General features: G+C 47.8%; 5 protein-coding genes across 5 annotated transcripts; 1 reads left to right on the top strand and 4 right to left on the bottom strand.

Annotated features, from left to right (window-relative positions):
• Positions 1–274: 274 nt before the first annotated feature.
• On the bottom strand, positions 275–3,916 carry METBIDRAFT_38366 (coatomer subunit alpha; the record flags this gene model as incomplete). The annotated part of the gene is made up of 1 exon (XM_018856992.1): positions 275–3,916. One exon carries the CDS (start codon positions 3,914–3,916, stop codon positions 275–277), a length of 3,642 nt encoding a protein of 1,213 aa, XP_018714774.1.
• Positions 3,917–5,134: 1,218 nt separating this feature from the next.
• UTR2 (Utr2p) lies at positions 5,135–7,006 on the bottom strand (the record flags this gene model as incomplete). The annotated part of the gene is made up of 2 exons (XM_018858643.1): positions 5,135–5,163; positions 5,773–7,006. 2 exons carry the CDS (start codon positions 7,004–7,006, stop codon positions 5,135–5,137), a joined length of 1,263 nt encoding a protein of 420 aa, XP_018714773.1.
• A 771-nt stretch (positions 7,007–7,777) lies between these two features.
• On the bottom strand, positions 7,778–10,669 carry BRO1 (Bro1p; the record flags this gene model as incomplete). Its single annotated transcript, XM_018856835.1, has 1 exon — positions 7,778–10,669. The coding sequence occupies one exon, from the start codon at positions 10,667–10,669 to the stop codon at positions 7,778–7,780; it is 2,892 nt and encodes a 963-aa protein (XP_018714772.1).
• Positions 10,670–11,886: 1,217 nt separating this feature from the next.
• Positions 11,887–15,051, top strand: METBIDRAFT_35673 (uncharacterized protein; the record flags this gene model as incomplete). The annotated part of the gene is made up of 1 exon (XM_018856641.1): positions 11,887–15,051. One exon carries the CDS (start codon positions 11,887–11,889, stop codon positions 15,049–15,051), a length of 3,165 nt encoding a protein of 1,054 aa, XP_018714771.1.
• Positions 15,048–16,013, bottom strand: METBIDRAFT_37182 (WD40 repeat domain-containing protein; the record flags this gene model as incomplete). Its single annotated transcript, XM_018856836.1, has 1 exon — positions 15,048–16,013. The coding sequence occupies one exon, from the start codon at positions 16,011–16,013 to the stop codon at positions 15,048–15,050; it is 966 nt and encodes a 321-aa protein (XP_018714770.1).
• Between the last annotated feature and the right edge of the window lie 69 nt (positions 16,014–16,082).

Raw genomic sequence — 16,082 nt, 5'->3', positions numbered from 1 at the left:
TGAAGTGTCCGCGTACAACTTTTGCTCACGGATTTTTGAGGGCTGTATCTCGTTGCGTGTACCGGGCTTTTTTTCTCCTCTTCGCTTCAATTCATGTATTTGATCTCGCATGTAACATTTCCAAGCTTCTTTCGCGCTGCTCGCAGCACTCTCTCAATGCCATATATGAGACTCGAATTTACTGGTAAACATCTTTTTATATTGAATTCGAAGTATTGTGATACATTCTGATACTGGTCACGTGAGTCTAAACTGGCATCCTGCTTCCATGCACTCACGCTTTGATGCGCAAGCCCGAGGCCGGAGCGCCTATTCTGGTCACGTTTGTAATACGGCACACCTGGCCCTTGTATTCCAGCTTGTACTTGGCACCCACCAATGCCTCGCTGACAACACCGGTGCCATTGTAAATGGGCGTGAACGATGCGCAGCAAATGTCAAACTCTGCGTAAGGGTCGAAGTCAATTTCGTGCGCCTCGCTCGAGATCGACTCGGCTCTAGCACGGATTTTCTGCGCCTGTTCCGCTTTAGCTCCAGTGGAAATAATAGACAAAAGCTCTCCTGCAAAATAGGATGCGCTAGTGTAGTTCTTGTTCTTGAACGATTGCAGCATGGCGACTTGTAAGGCATTTACACGGTGCGCGTTCTGAAGCTTTGCCCTGGTGAAGTATGCGGCTAGTTCGAGGTTGCGCTTCACGTCTGATGGATCGAGGGCACGGCGCTCCAACTCGATCGACAAGCCCAAGATATACTCTCTGCACAAAATCAAAATGTCGTCGCATTTAGCCTCTTGCTCCTCATCATCCACAGTCATCACAGCTATGGTGTAGATAATGTCTCTGAACACATTTATCGCCTCGGGCAAGTTATTGGTTTTGAAAAGCTTGAAAGCATTGCTCAACTTCTCCTCCAAAGAATCGTACCCGGGAATGAATGGTCTGAATTTCTTTGGGTCATCTTCGTCGTTGTGCTCCCTGATGTAGTCCTTCATTGCTGGCAAATCCTCCACACCAGGCAAGTACAATTTGTTGCTAGTGTACACTTCCAAAAATCTCTTTCGCAAAGGACTGAAATTCACAACTGCAAGCTGCTTGTTCAACAAGGTAGCTGCCTGTTCGAACGCACCTGCTGCCACATAACCAGCTGCAGTCTTGTTGTTACGAAGCCAGAAGGCGATTTCACCGTTGGCACCGTCCTCGGTCTTGGTAGAAAGTGGAGTTGCGTCTTCTGCATCTTCAATGTCTTCAAATTCATCGGGAATGTCGAGATCCTCATCCTCCATGTCCCATCCGCCGTCGTCTTCCTCGATTTCGTCATCAAACGCAGCGTCATTGACTTCAAAGGCATTAGTGCTGGTAAATGGAGCAGTCGCTGGTTCAGGCTCGTCCTCGATGCTCAAGTCATCAACTTTCCCGGTGACCAAAGCACTTTCGAAGAAGGACAACTTCCCTTCGCCGATGGGCCAGTTCTTGGCAACTTCGCCCTCAGGGTAGGCAAATTGCACTGGGGCTTCCAACTCGGGCAATTGGATGTCACTAGCGTTTATTCCTGCGGCTTCCAAAATCTGGTTGGCCCTTTCATTCATACCGTTGGAGGCAGCCAAGGTATAAGCCAAAGGAAACATGCCGACCTTCAAGTATGCATCGATTCTTGCCACGACATCGTTGTTATACAAGGTGTTTTGCACAAGGGCAGACACGCTCGAGCGGGCATTTGCAATCAATGACATTTTGTCTAATCTCTCTTTGTCGCCCTTGTACAAGTAAAGGAAAGACAACTTGTCAAACTCCTCCAATTGCTGGTAGACTCTCTCGACAACCTCCACGTTTCCTTGAAGCAAGGCCTCGTGGCCCAACCTCTCCCACTTGGCATTGTTCTTCAATTTGTTCGCCTCGGTCTCGGCGATGACCAAGTCACCGCATTCCAACGCCAAGTCGAATCTGGATTCGGGGTCCTGAACGAATTGCAAGGCCACTTCAGGGTAGCCCTTCTTTTGCAAGTAAGCAATGATGCTCTGGCCCACCAAGTTGGAGGTCTGGATGATACGCAACACTTCGTTGAAGTTTTTGTTGACCAACGACTTCTTGAACCTGTACTCAGCAGGATCAATTGGCAAGATCTCAACCTGGCCAGCTCTGTTCAAGCAGTAGACCTTGGAGCCGGAGACCCGGGTGATGTACATGGTGTTCTCCAAGGTCTTGATGATTCCGTTGTCGCCGTTCAACAAGGTGTACTTGATGTGGTTCAAAGTGGAGTACAACAAGACGCCCGAGTCGTCCCAGGCAGCACTCTTGACGCGGATGGTCTCGTGCATGGAGGTGACCAAGGCCAAGTCCTTGGTGGCAATGGTGATGGTGTGCTTGGCCAACAAAGCCAAGTGCAGCCCGTCGGGCGACCACGACACGTACTTGACGTTGTTGACGCTCAACTCGCCCAACTCCTTCCGTTGCTGGACGTCGTAGTTGACCACGGAGTGGGCCTTCACCAACAACACGCGGCCGGCGCCGCCGTACAACACGTCGACGACGGAGGCGTCCAACTGGATGGTCTTGGTGACGTTGTTGGCCATGTCCTTGACGTACAAGACCTTGGAGGCCTTGACGAAGGTGACGAACCTGTTGCGCGAGATGAAGCACGCGAAACAGCCCTCGCCCAGGCGCACGTCGGTGGGCTCGATGGCGCCGGTCACGTGCTTGGGCAAGGACACCAAGGCGTACATGGCGTTGTCGCCCTCGCCGTGGGTCACCAACAACGAGTTGTCGGACTGGTTGTAGGACACGGTTCTCATCAAGGCCCAGGTCTTGCCGATCTTCTTCAAGGACAACATGGGCAACGAGGCCTCGTCCTTGTGGTAGTCGAAGGTCTGCACCTGCTTCTCGCTGTTGACGAAGTACAAGGTGTTCAGGAACACGGTGTGCGCGGGCCGCTCGCGCTCCAACTTGAACACCATGATGCCGCTGTCGTGGCACGTGGCGAACAAGTTGATGGTCGGGTGCGAGGCCACCAACCAGAAGCGGTCGTTCTCGCGGCGGAACTGCTTGACCGCGGTGCGCTTGTTCAAGTCCCACACGCGGATGGTCTTGTCGTCGGAGACCGAGAGAATCAAGTCCTGGTGCGGGTGGAACACTGCGGAAAGCACGTTGCCGGTGTGGCCGCGGCACGTGTCCACCTCCCAGGCCTTGGTGTCGTTCATGCGCCACATCTTGACCAAGCGGTCGTCGCCCGCGGACACGATGAGCGGCAAGGACGGGTGGAACGCCGCGGAGTTGACGCCCTTGTCGTGGCCCTCCAACACGAACTTGACCACGGCGTTGACGTTGCCGAAGATGTCCTGCTGCGGCACGGGCTTGCGCAGCATCTGGTCCTCGAACGGGTGCGCGGCGGCCGCGGGCGCCAGATGCTTTTTGCGCAAGCCAAAGATGTCCCACACGCGCACGGTCTGGTCCAAGGACGCGGACACTATCAAGTCGTCGCACGGGTGGAACTGCGCCAGCGTCACGTAGTGGTTGTGGCCCGTCAAGCACGCGATTTCCTGGCGGTTCTGCCAGTTCCAGATGCGGATGGTCTGGTCGTCCGAGCACGACAACACCCACGGCAACTCGTGGTGGAAGGACACGCCCCGCAAGTAGTCCAAGTGGCCGCTCAACGTGAAGAGACACTTGCGCGCCGTGAGCGACCACACCTTGATGGTGTAGTCGTCCGAGCCGGACACAAAGAGCGGCTGTGTGGGGTGGAAGCTGACGCTGCGGACGGGGCCCTCGTGGTCCTCGAAGCGGTGGATCAACGTGCCCATACGGTAGTCCCAGAGCTGGATCGTGGACAGGTGCAAGGCCACGAGCACCCACGGGCGCTTCGGGTGGAACGCCACGCCTTTGGCCCGCGACAGCTTGGACTCGAACTTGGTGAGCATCTTCATCTTGGCCGGTGGGGGGAAGACGAGTATGGGGCCAAGGGAGCTTTGGGGGAGAACGGGTGTTTTTTCGAGAGGGCCACCGAGGCCTCTGGTGCGCACCCGTGCACCGCGCGCCGGGCGCCAGCGAGACAGGCCCTGGCCCTGGGTGCGGCTTTGGCGGGGGGAATGGGCCTGGGGCCGGCCGCGTTTGGCTGGTGTTGCTTGGGTCTCTGGTATACTTTTGGACGATCGTGTTGGCGGCCGGGCGGGCCAGAGATTTTTTCGTCTGGCGTGTCTCATTCGTTCTTTTTTTGTTTTTGTTTTTGTTTTTTTTTTTGTTTTTTTCTCTTGTCTCGCTTGCTCTTTTCGTCCTGTTGTGTTCCCTGCTGTCCTCTTTTCTCTCTCTAGTCTGTTGCGTGTTCTCTGCTTGTCTCTTTTCTTTCTTTGGTCTGTTGTTGCGTACTTGCTGTGATCCGCGGATGTTGCTGCTTTCTTGTTTGTTTCTTCGTATATTCTCGTCTCTATTTTTTTCATTTGTTCTCGGAACTGGTTTGTTTGGGGTAGTGGCACTATTCCCTTGGTCCCTTGCCTATTCCTCTGCTCGTATTTGGTGTGCCCTTTGCTTGTTTCTTGGTGTGCCCTCTGCGGCCCTGCCATGCGGGCCGTCCAACAAGCACCAGGCCACTGGGCAGTCAACCATGGAATAAAAAACAAGACACAAGCCGACCCCCCAAATCTGTGCTGCTGCAGACATGCCCTTGCGGCCCGTACTCCGAAATCCACCCAATAAAAAGTTCCGAGAAGCACGTGGCTCAAGATTTTGGCACATTTCGCCAAACGTACAAGGTGCTCCATACTAACGTTGTAAAACACTGCCCACAACAAAAACTGGGCAGTTTTGCGTATTCTTGCACGCATTTTGAATTGCTGCTTTATGAAGTCAAATCATTGATTAGTTTATTACACTTGCTTAAAGGTGCAGGCCTTCGTGGGAATGTGCGTCGCAACTTCAGTACGCCGCAGCCTCTTTTATGCATATGCCTTCCATGCACTGTGCTTATATTCAACTTCATGAAACTAACATCCTGTTTTACTGGCCTCTGATATGAGTCAGCGCCCCTGCTATGATCGTCCCGAGGTACTCGCCGGAGCTTTGCGGTTCCACGTCCATGTCTCGAACACTTATTCCTAGCATCAATCCCTTGCCTGATTCCAAAAAATGGGGAGTTGAACACATTGTGTTTATGTCGAAGGCCTTTTGGGCCCCTGACCTGATTTGTTCATAAACAATTGTACGGCAGCAAAGACTACTTTCTCGCCGAGTCACGCCCCAAAATGAACACCTGACTCTCATCGGTTTACACATATTGCATTGCTCATGATGATTGTAAGCTTTTGAACAATGTCGAAAAGACACGGGTGGCTCTTGTGTCTCTTTCCTTGCGGGTCGGATCTACTAAGTATAACTATGTTCAGTACTAGAAATTGTCCTTGTTACGCCTCTCCGTAGTATACTCAACGCACGCGCGTCTGATCTGCCCGGATCTCTGAATGTGCCAGGCAGTGTCCCCGAAATCTCCTTAACACAAAGCAATCTCAAAAAGATATGCACTCATCTATTTTAGCGCGCGGCTCAAAGGCCTTCAGCGGCAATTAACACTGGGAAGATTCCAGTGAGTCCTTGTCTGGCTAAAAAGCATACTAGGTCTAGAGGCTCGCGTATGGAAAGGTGCAGTACGGCACTATACGTGGATCAGTTCTCAATGCGTATATTAATCTTCTCACGACACTCTAGAAGCCGGTGAAAAAGACGCTGCCGGCAACAGCGCAGGCAGCAACCACCGCACTCAAAATCCCGTAGTGGTTGCGGGACTCGGCACCCGAAGTCGACGCCGAGTCTGCAGACAGAGACGACGTGGCCTTGGTGTTCTGAACAAAGCCGCCAGTGTTTTCCGACGTGCTTGTACTGGTGGTCGTGCCCGTATCTTGTGCTGGGTCTTGCGCGCTGGTCGACTTCGTCTTCACAGACGTGGAGGTGTACGTTGTCGATCCGGACAGCACAAGGAGAGTAGATGTTTCAGTCAGGTCCTCCTCGTCGTCGTTATCTGGGTCGATGCCGGTGGCGTCCGAAGACCCCAACCACGTCTTGGCATTTGTCAAGTAGATGTCAGTCTCGTCGCCGTCAGTCGAGTTGTACAAGAAAGCATGGTAGTCCGTATAGTTCACGGAGCTCTGGTCCAAGAATGAGGGCAAGTCGTACGTGGTCACAGACACGTTCTTTACCGACGCGTAGTAGTATCCAATATCTTTAATGTCATCGGAGTCCCAGTCAATTTCACCACCAGCCCACTCGATGGTACCCAAAGCGTTAAGCGAGGATCCACCAGGCCACAAGGAAAACTGGATCCTCGAGGGCGTGGATGGGAAGTCATATCTGTCTGTGGTGGAGTTCCACGTCAACTCCTTCTCCAAGGTACGCACCTCGACTCCGTCGACCGACCAGGTGATCTTTTCCTCCTGCCAGTCGATCTCGTAGTAATGCCAGTTTTCGAACGTGTCAGTGACCTCGAAATCACCCGTGTTCGAGTAGTTCAAAATCCCCTTGGAGTAATAGTTATTCTGAGGGAAGGTCAAGTTGTAGCCGAGGAACTCGTAATCGATTTCATCTTGTACATCCGAAAAAGTAATGAACGCTGTAATGACACCGTTGTCGTGGGAGCTCTTCATGGTGGCACCCACCTTTCCAAACCAGAGGTACTTTGTCGAGGACACGACCGTTCCAGTGGAACCATTGGGCATCTGCATCAAAAGAGCATCGTCGTAGCTTGCGATATATCCAGTGTACACCCAGTCGGTATCAGTGGCATTTCCCAAATAGGAAGTTCCCTTGATCACCACGCTGGTGTCACTGAAATCCTCGGTGAAGGAGGACATTCTAGGTTGGGGCATACAAGCCGTCAAGTTAAACGAGTAACGAGGGTCGCAGCCACCCAAACAGTACGAGCCGGTTCCACAGTATCCATACTGGGAACAACATGGAGAATCCTCAGGACATGAGTCAGTGCTGTTGCATGCAATTTGAGTCCACGTGTCAGCTTTCACGGAGCTGATCATGGAGGCCAATGCCATGAAAATGAAAACGGAGAATGACTTCATTTTACAAGGGGCAAACGAGCGATGCCAGCGTGTTTGATTCAAGCGATAGACGGGTTTCTTGCTGGCCTATTTTTTTCCCTGTTCGCGTGTTGTGAAAGGAACTGTGAGCCGTCGAACTTTCAGTCTCGACTTTCAATCTGCGCCAGAGATTCAAAAATAAAAAAATATATAAATTTTAGTCTGAAGTTAGCCGAACAAGCGAAATTGAAAGGTTTTATGGCGGGTGTGTTCCTGGAGGTCTTTTCAAAAATTTGGGGGCAAGCCATGCAGGTCAACAAATGCTCCGGCATGCGATGCCGTTCTTATTTTAGAGCGGGCGATCTCCCGCTTTCCGTCTCCAACTCACGCAATATGATCGGATTCGTATGCAAGTCTGGCCCCGCCCGAGACGTGTCGCCCTAGATAGTCAATAACGTAAATACATGTATGCAGGCGTGACACCAACACTATACAACAAAAAGATGGGAGACCACTCATGTAGGCTCGAGCCGACTGTGTATGAACATCCCCAGAACCCCGTGGGTCGCAACTTACTCTTTCTCGAATGTCGCCGCAACTCGCGTAGCTCGACTTGCTCTCTGTCTCAAGTGCCACGCTCAACATAACGGTTATTCTTCCCCAGAGATGCGTGAGCGCGATTCTGTCCGCAGTCCGTCGGGCCCTGGGCTGCATGACGAAGATTGCACTCTATATTCATTTCGTGTTTCAAAGAAAAACTAGCCCACCCATTCACCCACGGTTCTGTGCAAAAAAATCATACATGTTAGGCAGATAGGTGGAGGGCTGGTCATATATCAACTCGCTGCTGCTTCTGGGATTACGGGGCCCGGGATTGAAATCGGACGAAGGCTTAGCCTTTTGCGCGTTCGTGTCGGGGCTGTGGGACACTGCGGCATTAGACAAACCATATTGCCCAGTAAATGAGCTTTGTGATGGTCTCTTTGGAGGCAACTGTGGTGCATTAGGTGTGCCCGAGAGAAACGCCGTCGGATACTCATTCAGACGCTCTCCGTTCTTTGGTTCCATCGCAGTCCATTGTGCTTGCTGTCTCCGGGCCGCTCCTGAGTTAACATGCGTACTCCAGCCTTGTTGCTGACCCATGCCTTGCCCAGGCGCCGCGAAAAAGCGCGGTGTGGCTTGAGATGTTTGAGAGCCAAACGACCCTCCTGTAACATTTTCACCCAAGCTAAGCGACCCCATCGATTGGGTAAACAGCCCCGTTTGCAATTGTTTCTCAAGAGTATTGCAGAGACTTCTAGCGTATTCGAGAAGCTGATGGTAAAACCCAACACCTCTCTGCAAGCCCGCCGTGTATTTTCTCCAATTGTTCTCGTAAAACCAATCAATTTTGCTCTTCTGTTCATTAAGAAGACCAGTCCGGAATGTTGAAGACGCCTGAATATTCTTCACCTTAGGACTCGAGATTAGGTCTTCCCATTGTTTCTTCACGTCTTCCATTAAAGACTTTTGCTGGTCAAGCAAGCTGTTCAAGCTGTTCAGAAATACTTCAAACTTCTTCAACTCCTCCGGAAAAATGATTGACTTGATCTCCTCGGTAGACTTGACCCTGCTGTTAATGAGAAGAATGTCAGAAATGTCGTCATTGTGAATTTCCTTCTTTAACTCGGAAATGAGTTTGGCCTTCTTAGCTTTCACGATGTTGAGTTCATTGAGTAAATCCTCAAGCCAATTGATCTTGTCCTCGATTCTGACAGACAATTTTTTAAGCTGACTGTCGTCAACATCCAACAAGCTTATTTCTGGTTCCTGGCTGTTTGTTTCATCCACCTTGTTGAAATCTGGAATCAGGAAAAGACTCTTGAATTCCGTCGAGGATACACCTTTTCCAAGGGTGTGATAAAAAGAACTGTTTTCGTCGTCGATTAAAGAAAAGAGCCTAGTGTCGGAGTTTGCGGCCTCATAAAGGGATTTTTTTAATTTGATGAGATCATCTCTAAATTGGCCCTCAGAAGCACTCGATGGAGCCGAGTTCAAAAGAGCTTCGCCTTTGTTAACACAATCCATAATTTCTCTTCTGTACTGAACTATCGTGCTTCTGTTAGTTGTGTCTTGGGAGTAATTGCTCGAGATCTCCAGGACTTTACCAAGCGTGTCTGGGTCCAAGTATGAATTGCAAGATCCATATTCTAGAGGCTTCTCTGCACATGTGATCTCCTTGATACTAACAAGTGCTTGAGGCAAGTTCAAATATTCTAAAGCCGAAGACAATTCTTCATTGGATACATCCACCGCGTCAAGCTCGTTTCTAAGAAACTGTGATTTCTCTTCCGAATAGAAACTAAGAAGCTCGTGAATAGTGATTGGAACAACGTTGTTCAAAAATGTGTTGTAGTTGTTTTCGTTGATCTTCATGAAGGCTTCGATCTTGCTCATTTGCAAAACCTTGACGCTGTTCATGGCTTTGGGCTCGGCAAGCGTCACAAGAGATGGAACAATATCGTGATATATGAGATCGTTGTCTTTTGTAAGGTCGGCCAATTTGATTCTCAATGCATCTTTATGGTACTCGATGTTGTCCAAAAAGTCATAAACATTATGGCCCTTAGACTTGCCAACAGACTCCAAAAGTCCAGATGTAATCTGGCCAAGAACTTCGGAGGATTTGGTCAAACAGGCAATCGACTCACCAAACTTCTTTGTGGCTTCCAATTGTAAACCTTGGAAATAATATGCTGAGGATTTGTAGTATAGGTGTTTGGCACGAAAAATTGCGACCCAAGAAGCGTTTAGGTGCGCAGGAACCTTGGTACTGTTTGCTTCACTAGACTCCGGGTCATAATCCGCAAGCAGCTCGTCGTCCTGGTTTTCCAAATCTAGAACCTCATCATCAAGCCCGGTTTCCTTGATTGTGAAACCCCCGTAGTCGCCCAGCACTGAATACTCGTCTTCATGCATCAAATGAGCCGTGCTACGGTGGCAATCCTCATAGTACTTAGCTGCTGATGCACAGAGCTTGGCAATCAACGAATTTTTCTTTTGCTCAAGATCACCATCTATGACTTTTAACGTGAATATTTCCTGGCTTTGAGCCAAGCACAATCCCTCCAAAAACTTAATTGTGACTGGCTTCAAGTCACTCAGAGGACCGTGGAGGAAACTCTCCGATATGTACTGAAACACACCTGCAGCCTGTTGCATTGACTGTATGGCATCTTTGAATTCTTTCTCGCCCAGGTCTGCGGAAGTGCTTTTGAATGCGTCACTATATTTCAGTCCTGCGGCCTTCATCAACAGCGAGCCGAGATTGAAAAGCACAGACGCCTTCTCAAAAGGTAATGCTGTCTGTGTACTCTCTGCACTTGGCGAGAAAGCATCTGACCAAGTAAATTTGATCTGCTTCCGCTTTAATAGCGCCAGCATCTTTATACGTAAGTCCAAGAGCTCCAATTGGCTATAATAAGTGAGACAGTTTTCGACACTAGAACCAAGTTCTGTTGCCTCAATAGCCTGGACAGCTTTTCTCAGCTCATTGAGTTTTTTCAAATCTCCTTGAAACTCACTGGTGTTCCCGTACACAGATAGTAGATAGTTGTTCAATGGCTTTGACCAATTGGTCTCCTCTGTGGTCTTGATAGGTGCACTCAAAAGTAAGGCTTTCATTTTGACGACAGTTCTCTAGAGTGAAAAATACTAGTGGACTTTCTGATACTTTGAGTGAAATTCACAGTGACTTTTTAGTTTGTACAACAAACGATGTCTGTTCCTCAGTTCTATTCGCTGTTATCTTCCTTGTTGTGTTCCTCGCTATGGTCAGCAATCTCGGTGAACGTCCTTGCACATAACTGACTAAAACGGGTGTCTTGCATAGGATGGCTAGGTCATATCAGTTTGTTAACCAAACAAATAGCCAGGACGGGCTATTTCATGACGTATCAAGAGTTTGTGAGATACGAATCTCCAAATCAACAAGACGATTCGGGCTTTTATTGCAAGATATATGGGCCGAAATCCCACCCTGTGTCTCATTCAGATCATGATTGTTATCAAGCGACTGTCAGAATGATTGACCGATGAGAATCCAAATCAAAACGGCTTTCAAATTAAATTATATAAGTATAGAATGTAACTGTGAGAGCCCAAACCCCGGATGAAAATGAAAATAAACATCGAAAAGAAAAAACATAAAGTATACCGCTATTTGGCTCGTTCTCGCTCACGGTCTCTTGGCAGCTTTCCTGCATCGATTTACAACTCCATCTTATCTACTACATGCGTCGGGAGCTCAAAGATTACCAGATCGCTGCTGATATATCAAACAATATCAAGAATTTGATTCCTATAGGTACTCTTCTTTACTATGATGTGCCAACTGCAGAATATGCATTTCAGGGGGTTCCTTTGGATCGGTCTTCGTGGTGCACATTCGATGCGGAGTTTCTTCATGGTGAATTTGGCATGAAACTTCACCGGTCACTACAGGCATTGGTGTTCTTGGTCAGGCACCGATTTTTTTCAGCTACATACAAAGTTTTTGAGCACATGGCAAATCTTTTCGGGGCACCATGTAAAATAACAGTCTGGAAAGTTCGAGTATACGCTGTGCCTCTGGATATAGATGGATCCAGGTACATGAGGCTGTGGAGACGTAGCTGGCTGAATAACTTCTCAACCTTGCAAAAAAAAAATAAAGAACATTGGCAAACTTTGCTTCTATATTTGGACTTTTCTTCCAAGGCATGGTCCCATATAATTGTGCCCAGTTCTGCCACGGATAAAATAGAGCTGACTATTTGCATTCCCTTCTTTCGACAGTCAAAGACTCGATATTAAGGAGCAATTCACACATGCACCATCACATGAATAGATGGGCCAGACAAATGAGTTTTACGCCAGGCTTCCAATCACATGAGTCCTTGGAAAGCATTGTACGGTCTGCTTATACTCAAATACAGACTCCCGATCTTTCTCTCTATTCCCAGATACCGCTTCACAAAGTTTCTGGATTGCCTTCTGCTGAAGAAACAATCTGTTTATTGTGTCAAAAAAGCAAATCAAACACTGGGGATGTTCCAGGGCTATCCTCAACTCTATACTCGTTTCAGCTTCGCTCTGTGTGTAAAATGTACGAGAAAGAATCCATGACTCTGCGGCAATGTGTGCCACATTTTGTCGAATTCACATCTCCTACTGGCTCACGTTATTTCTTTAATACATTGGAAAACACTTTCAACTCAAATCCCGAGCTATATGTTGTACCAAAGGGTGGCATCTTAGCTGAAAATATGGGTTTGGGAAAGACCTTAATCTGCCTCGCCCTCATATGTTTGTCCAAACATGAAATCTCTAGTATTCCTCATGACATTATCCTTGAAGAACCTCCTAAAGGCACAGATATTGGATCTTTTAAAATGAAACCTTTGAAAACTTTGGCTGAGATCGCGTTATCATCAATTGCACAAAACTCTTTACCTTGGAAGTATTTTGCCCAAGACCTACCTTCCGCCATCGTTCAAAAACTAAAAAAACTGCCGGGGGTTTTTTTTGTCTCACGGGAACCAGTTCAAAGCAATTTAGGTCTTCGTGTCAGAAATGCAACTGCTCTCAAACCTTCTATATTGAAGCTTGTTTTGACAAGTTCTACTTTAGTGATTGTGCCCGAAAATCTTTTGCATCAGTGGAATGACGAGACAAAAAAGCATGTCCGTGTCGAATTTTTGCGTAAACTTTTTATATCAGATAGATTCAAAAATCTGATGCACTATGAAAATGGCGACTACATGAGAGACCCACCCCAAGATCCCATTCTACTCGTTTCTTATGATGTCGTCGTCATCTCAGCGCCTCTTTTTTCAAAATTATGTGCTGATCCTAGCACGGTTTTTATGAAAATCTATTGGAAGCGACTTATCATCGATGAGGGTCACTCTATGAGCTCTCGCTCGTCCAATCTAAGTTTAAGTTGTAAGTTGATACATGCTGAACGACGTTGGGTTGTCACAGGAACACCCACTTCTGGCCTTACTAATTTACATGTGGATGAGGGTGTGCCAGAAGCTGTTACAGAAAGCCCAAAAAAGAGACGAAAATACACAGTGAAGGGAAAATTCAACGTTCGTGAAGATTTGAACAAGCTCGGAAATTTGGTTTCCAATTACTTCAAAATCGAACCATTCTATTCTCAGCCCAGCCTCTGGGGCTCCTCTATCACCAAAAATCTTACAAATTCAAATCAGTTTACAGCAAAGATCAGTTTGCAAACGTTATTGAACTCGCTCATGGTTCGTCATACCCAGTTGCAAGTGGAAGCTGATTTGGTCCTTCCACAACTACACCACGAAGCTGTATCCTTGAAACCTTCTTACCAAAACAAATTGGCTATCAATCTTTTCACATCTGTTCTTGCTGTAAATGCGGTTTCTTCGGAACGAGTTGGAGGAGACTACATGTTTGACCCCATGAATCGGCAACAACTTCAAAAATTGGTAAGCAACTTACAACTCTCGACATTCTACTGGACCGGCTTTCAAATTCTGGATGTCAAGAGCTTATTGAATGTAGCGAACTCCTGCTTGGAAAAATTGACTCCCAGCGGTGAAGCCTACTACAACCCGGAGGATCGGCGTCTTCTTGTGTCTTCAATTCATGCTGTGAAAGAAGCACTTTGCAATCCCCGGTGGAGGGCCGCCGCTTCGCTTCACGAAATGCAGCTATATGTGACTAATTTGCCAAAACCGTATGTTGATAATTTCGCGATTGGATCTATAAATGACATTGGCGTTTTTGGTGCTCCTCAATTGCACGCAATACAGAAGTTTTTTTACAAAAACCGATTCATATCCTCAAATGATGAATCTGTGCTAGCTTCAAGGTTGAGGGAAAGTTCGAAAGCATTTTGGAAAGACTATTGGGTGCGATCTGAGAAAACGCAAAACAGGAAGTTTTCCAAACCGGAAGCTTTCCTGGAATTCGATGCACCCGAAGAAAAGAGAAAAAACGACGTGTTTGAAAAACAAATAATATGTAAGCAATCTGTTTCCACACGCGAAACTGATAGTGTGGCACTGGCTTCACATTCCACATTCAAGAACATCTTGGACAAACCCTACCATTTGAAGGACCAAATCAATCCTAAACGAGCTCGAATCCTTGGAACAGCTTCTTCGAAATTGTCCTACTTAGCCAGCAAATTAACTGGACATCAAAAAGACGGGGTCAAGTCGATAGTATTTTTTGAGTACGAAGATAGCGCCTATTACCTTACTGAACTCTTGGACGTTTTGGGCATCAAATACATATTATACGCTACATTTGTCGAAGTGGAAAAAAGACCAAACAACTTGAATGATTTTGCTTCGCACAGCACTGAGACACAAGGAGGAATTACTTTGATTATGGATTTGAAGTTGGCCTCACATAGCTTGACTGTGATCGCAGCAACCAGGGTATACTTCATGAACCCTGTGTGGCAGAGATCTGTTGAAGCTCAAGCCATCAAAAGAGCACACCGGATCGGACAAACAAAAGAGGTCTTCGTGGAAACTTTGGTTTTGCGTGGCACGCTTGAAGAGGAGATATACCGACGAAGGATAGATGATGGTTATGACTTAGAAGCCAGAGATGTCAAAGGAGGTGAAACTTTTGAAAAGAAATACGTCATTGATGATACTGGTATGCAAAACTTCGTATTGAGGCACGAATTTCTTTCCGTCGATAAAGAGGTGCAGGAGCATGCAGACTTTTCCGAAACTGTGGTTGGTGAAGATTTGGCTGATAACAGTCAAGACAAATCCATTCTGAATGCTTCAAATGCTCCACAATTTTCACTTCCGTCACACTCTTCAGATCTATTAGCTGCAGAAGGACGAATACATCGTGCTTGGAACATGCGTTTGTTCAGCGCAGACAACTTGCAAAAGTTCAACGAATCTAGGCAAAGCAAGCCTAACTTGGAGCAGCTCAACGTGGAGTTTGTTGAAGGCAAACATCAGCCGACGGACGTGCACATAAATGCTGGTTCATCAAGAAAGCGTGTCAGGTTCTAGAACTCACGAACAATGATATCGCCATCCAAGGCACAGCTGGCCAAGATTTTTTCCCGAGGATGGAAGTCTATGTCAACTACCGCCGCCTCGTGGCCTGTTAATTTTGCCGCCATTCTTTGTGATGCTGTGCCCCACATCGTCGCCAGATGGTCATCAGAGGCCAGGCAAATGTATATATCATCATGAGAGAATTTTGCCCGAGATACGAGCATCTGCGCTCCGCCAACAGCCCCTTCATATGTTTGACCTTTCCTAGAAACGCCTGCAGGTACAAACGACTTGGCGTTGATGGTGTATACGGAACCATCCATGGCTCGCAGAACAAGCATCGATTCGTCCGAGCTCAAGGCTAGTCCGGTAGTGGTCTCAGTAAACCCATCGCAGCTCCATAACAAGCTTCCTGAACTCACGTCATATGCCCGCACGCTTGGATCGATTCCGGCGACGTATGCGATTTTTCCATCGCTACTCAAATCACACGCTAGTATCGGATACGGCGTCTCAATTTTACTCACCTCATATTTTTCCCGCTCATCCCAGAGTCGAATTGTGCCGTCATCGCCCACACTCAAGTATGGGCCTTCTGAACTGGTGCTGCAATCGTTTACAGTAAGCTCGTGCCCTTTTCCGGTTTTGAGTCTTTGACCCGTTTCTGCATCCCAGACCGATACAGTTGAGTCCGCAGAGGCAGATAGTATTTTGCTTGACAGAATCCAGCTGAGTGAGGTGATCGCTTTCTTGTGCCCCTCAATCACTCCGTAGTTTGGAGCCTCATTGTCAGCAGTAGTGGGAAGATTCCAGAGTCGTATCGTTCGGTCCATGCCTGCAGAAGCAATATTATGGCCATCGGCACTGAACTCTATGGAAAAAACAGCACCCGTGTGACCTGAGAGAACAACTGCCTTTTCAAATAATATGGAACGACTTTCGGCATTTTTGACGGGATTCGTGATCAAGGACATTTATATGTTTTATATTGGGACTATGTGGCCATCGGTGAAGCGATGTAGATATGTGGTGTATGGGTCTTT

The sequence above is a fragment of the Metschnikowia bicuspidata genome, assembly GCF_001664035.1.
Source record: "Metschnikowia bicuspidata var. bicuspidata NRRL YB-4993 chromosome Unknown METBIscaffold_1, whole genome shotgun sequence".
In the NCBI taxonomy this organism is placed as follows: domain Eukaryota; kingdom Fungi; phylum Ascomycota; class Pichiomycetes; order Serinales; family Metschnikowiaceae; genus Metschnikowia; species Metschnikowia bicuspidata.
The sequence above is the reverse complement of the archived record's forward strand: the minus strand, read 5'-3'. Positions and strand labels throughout refer to the sequence as shown.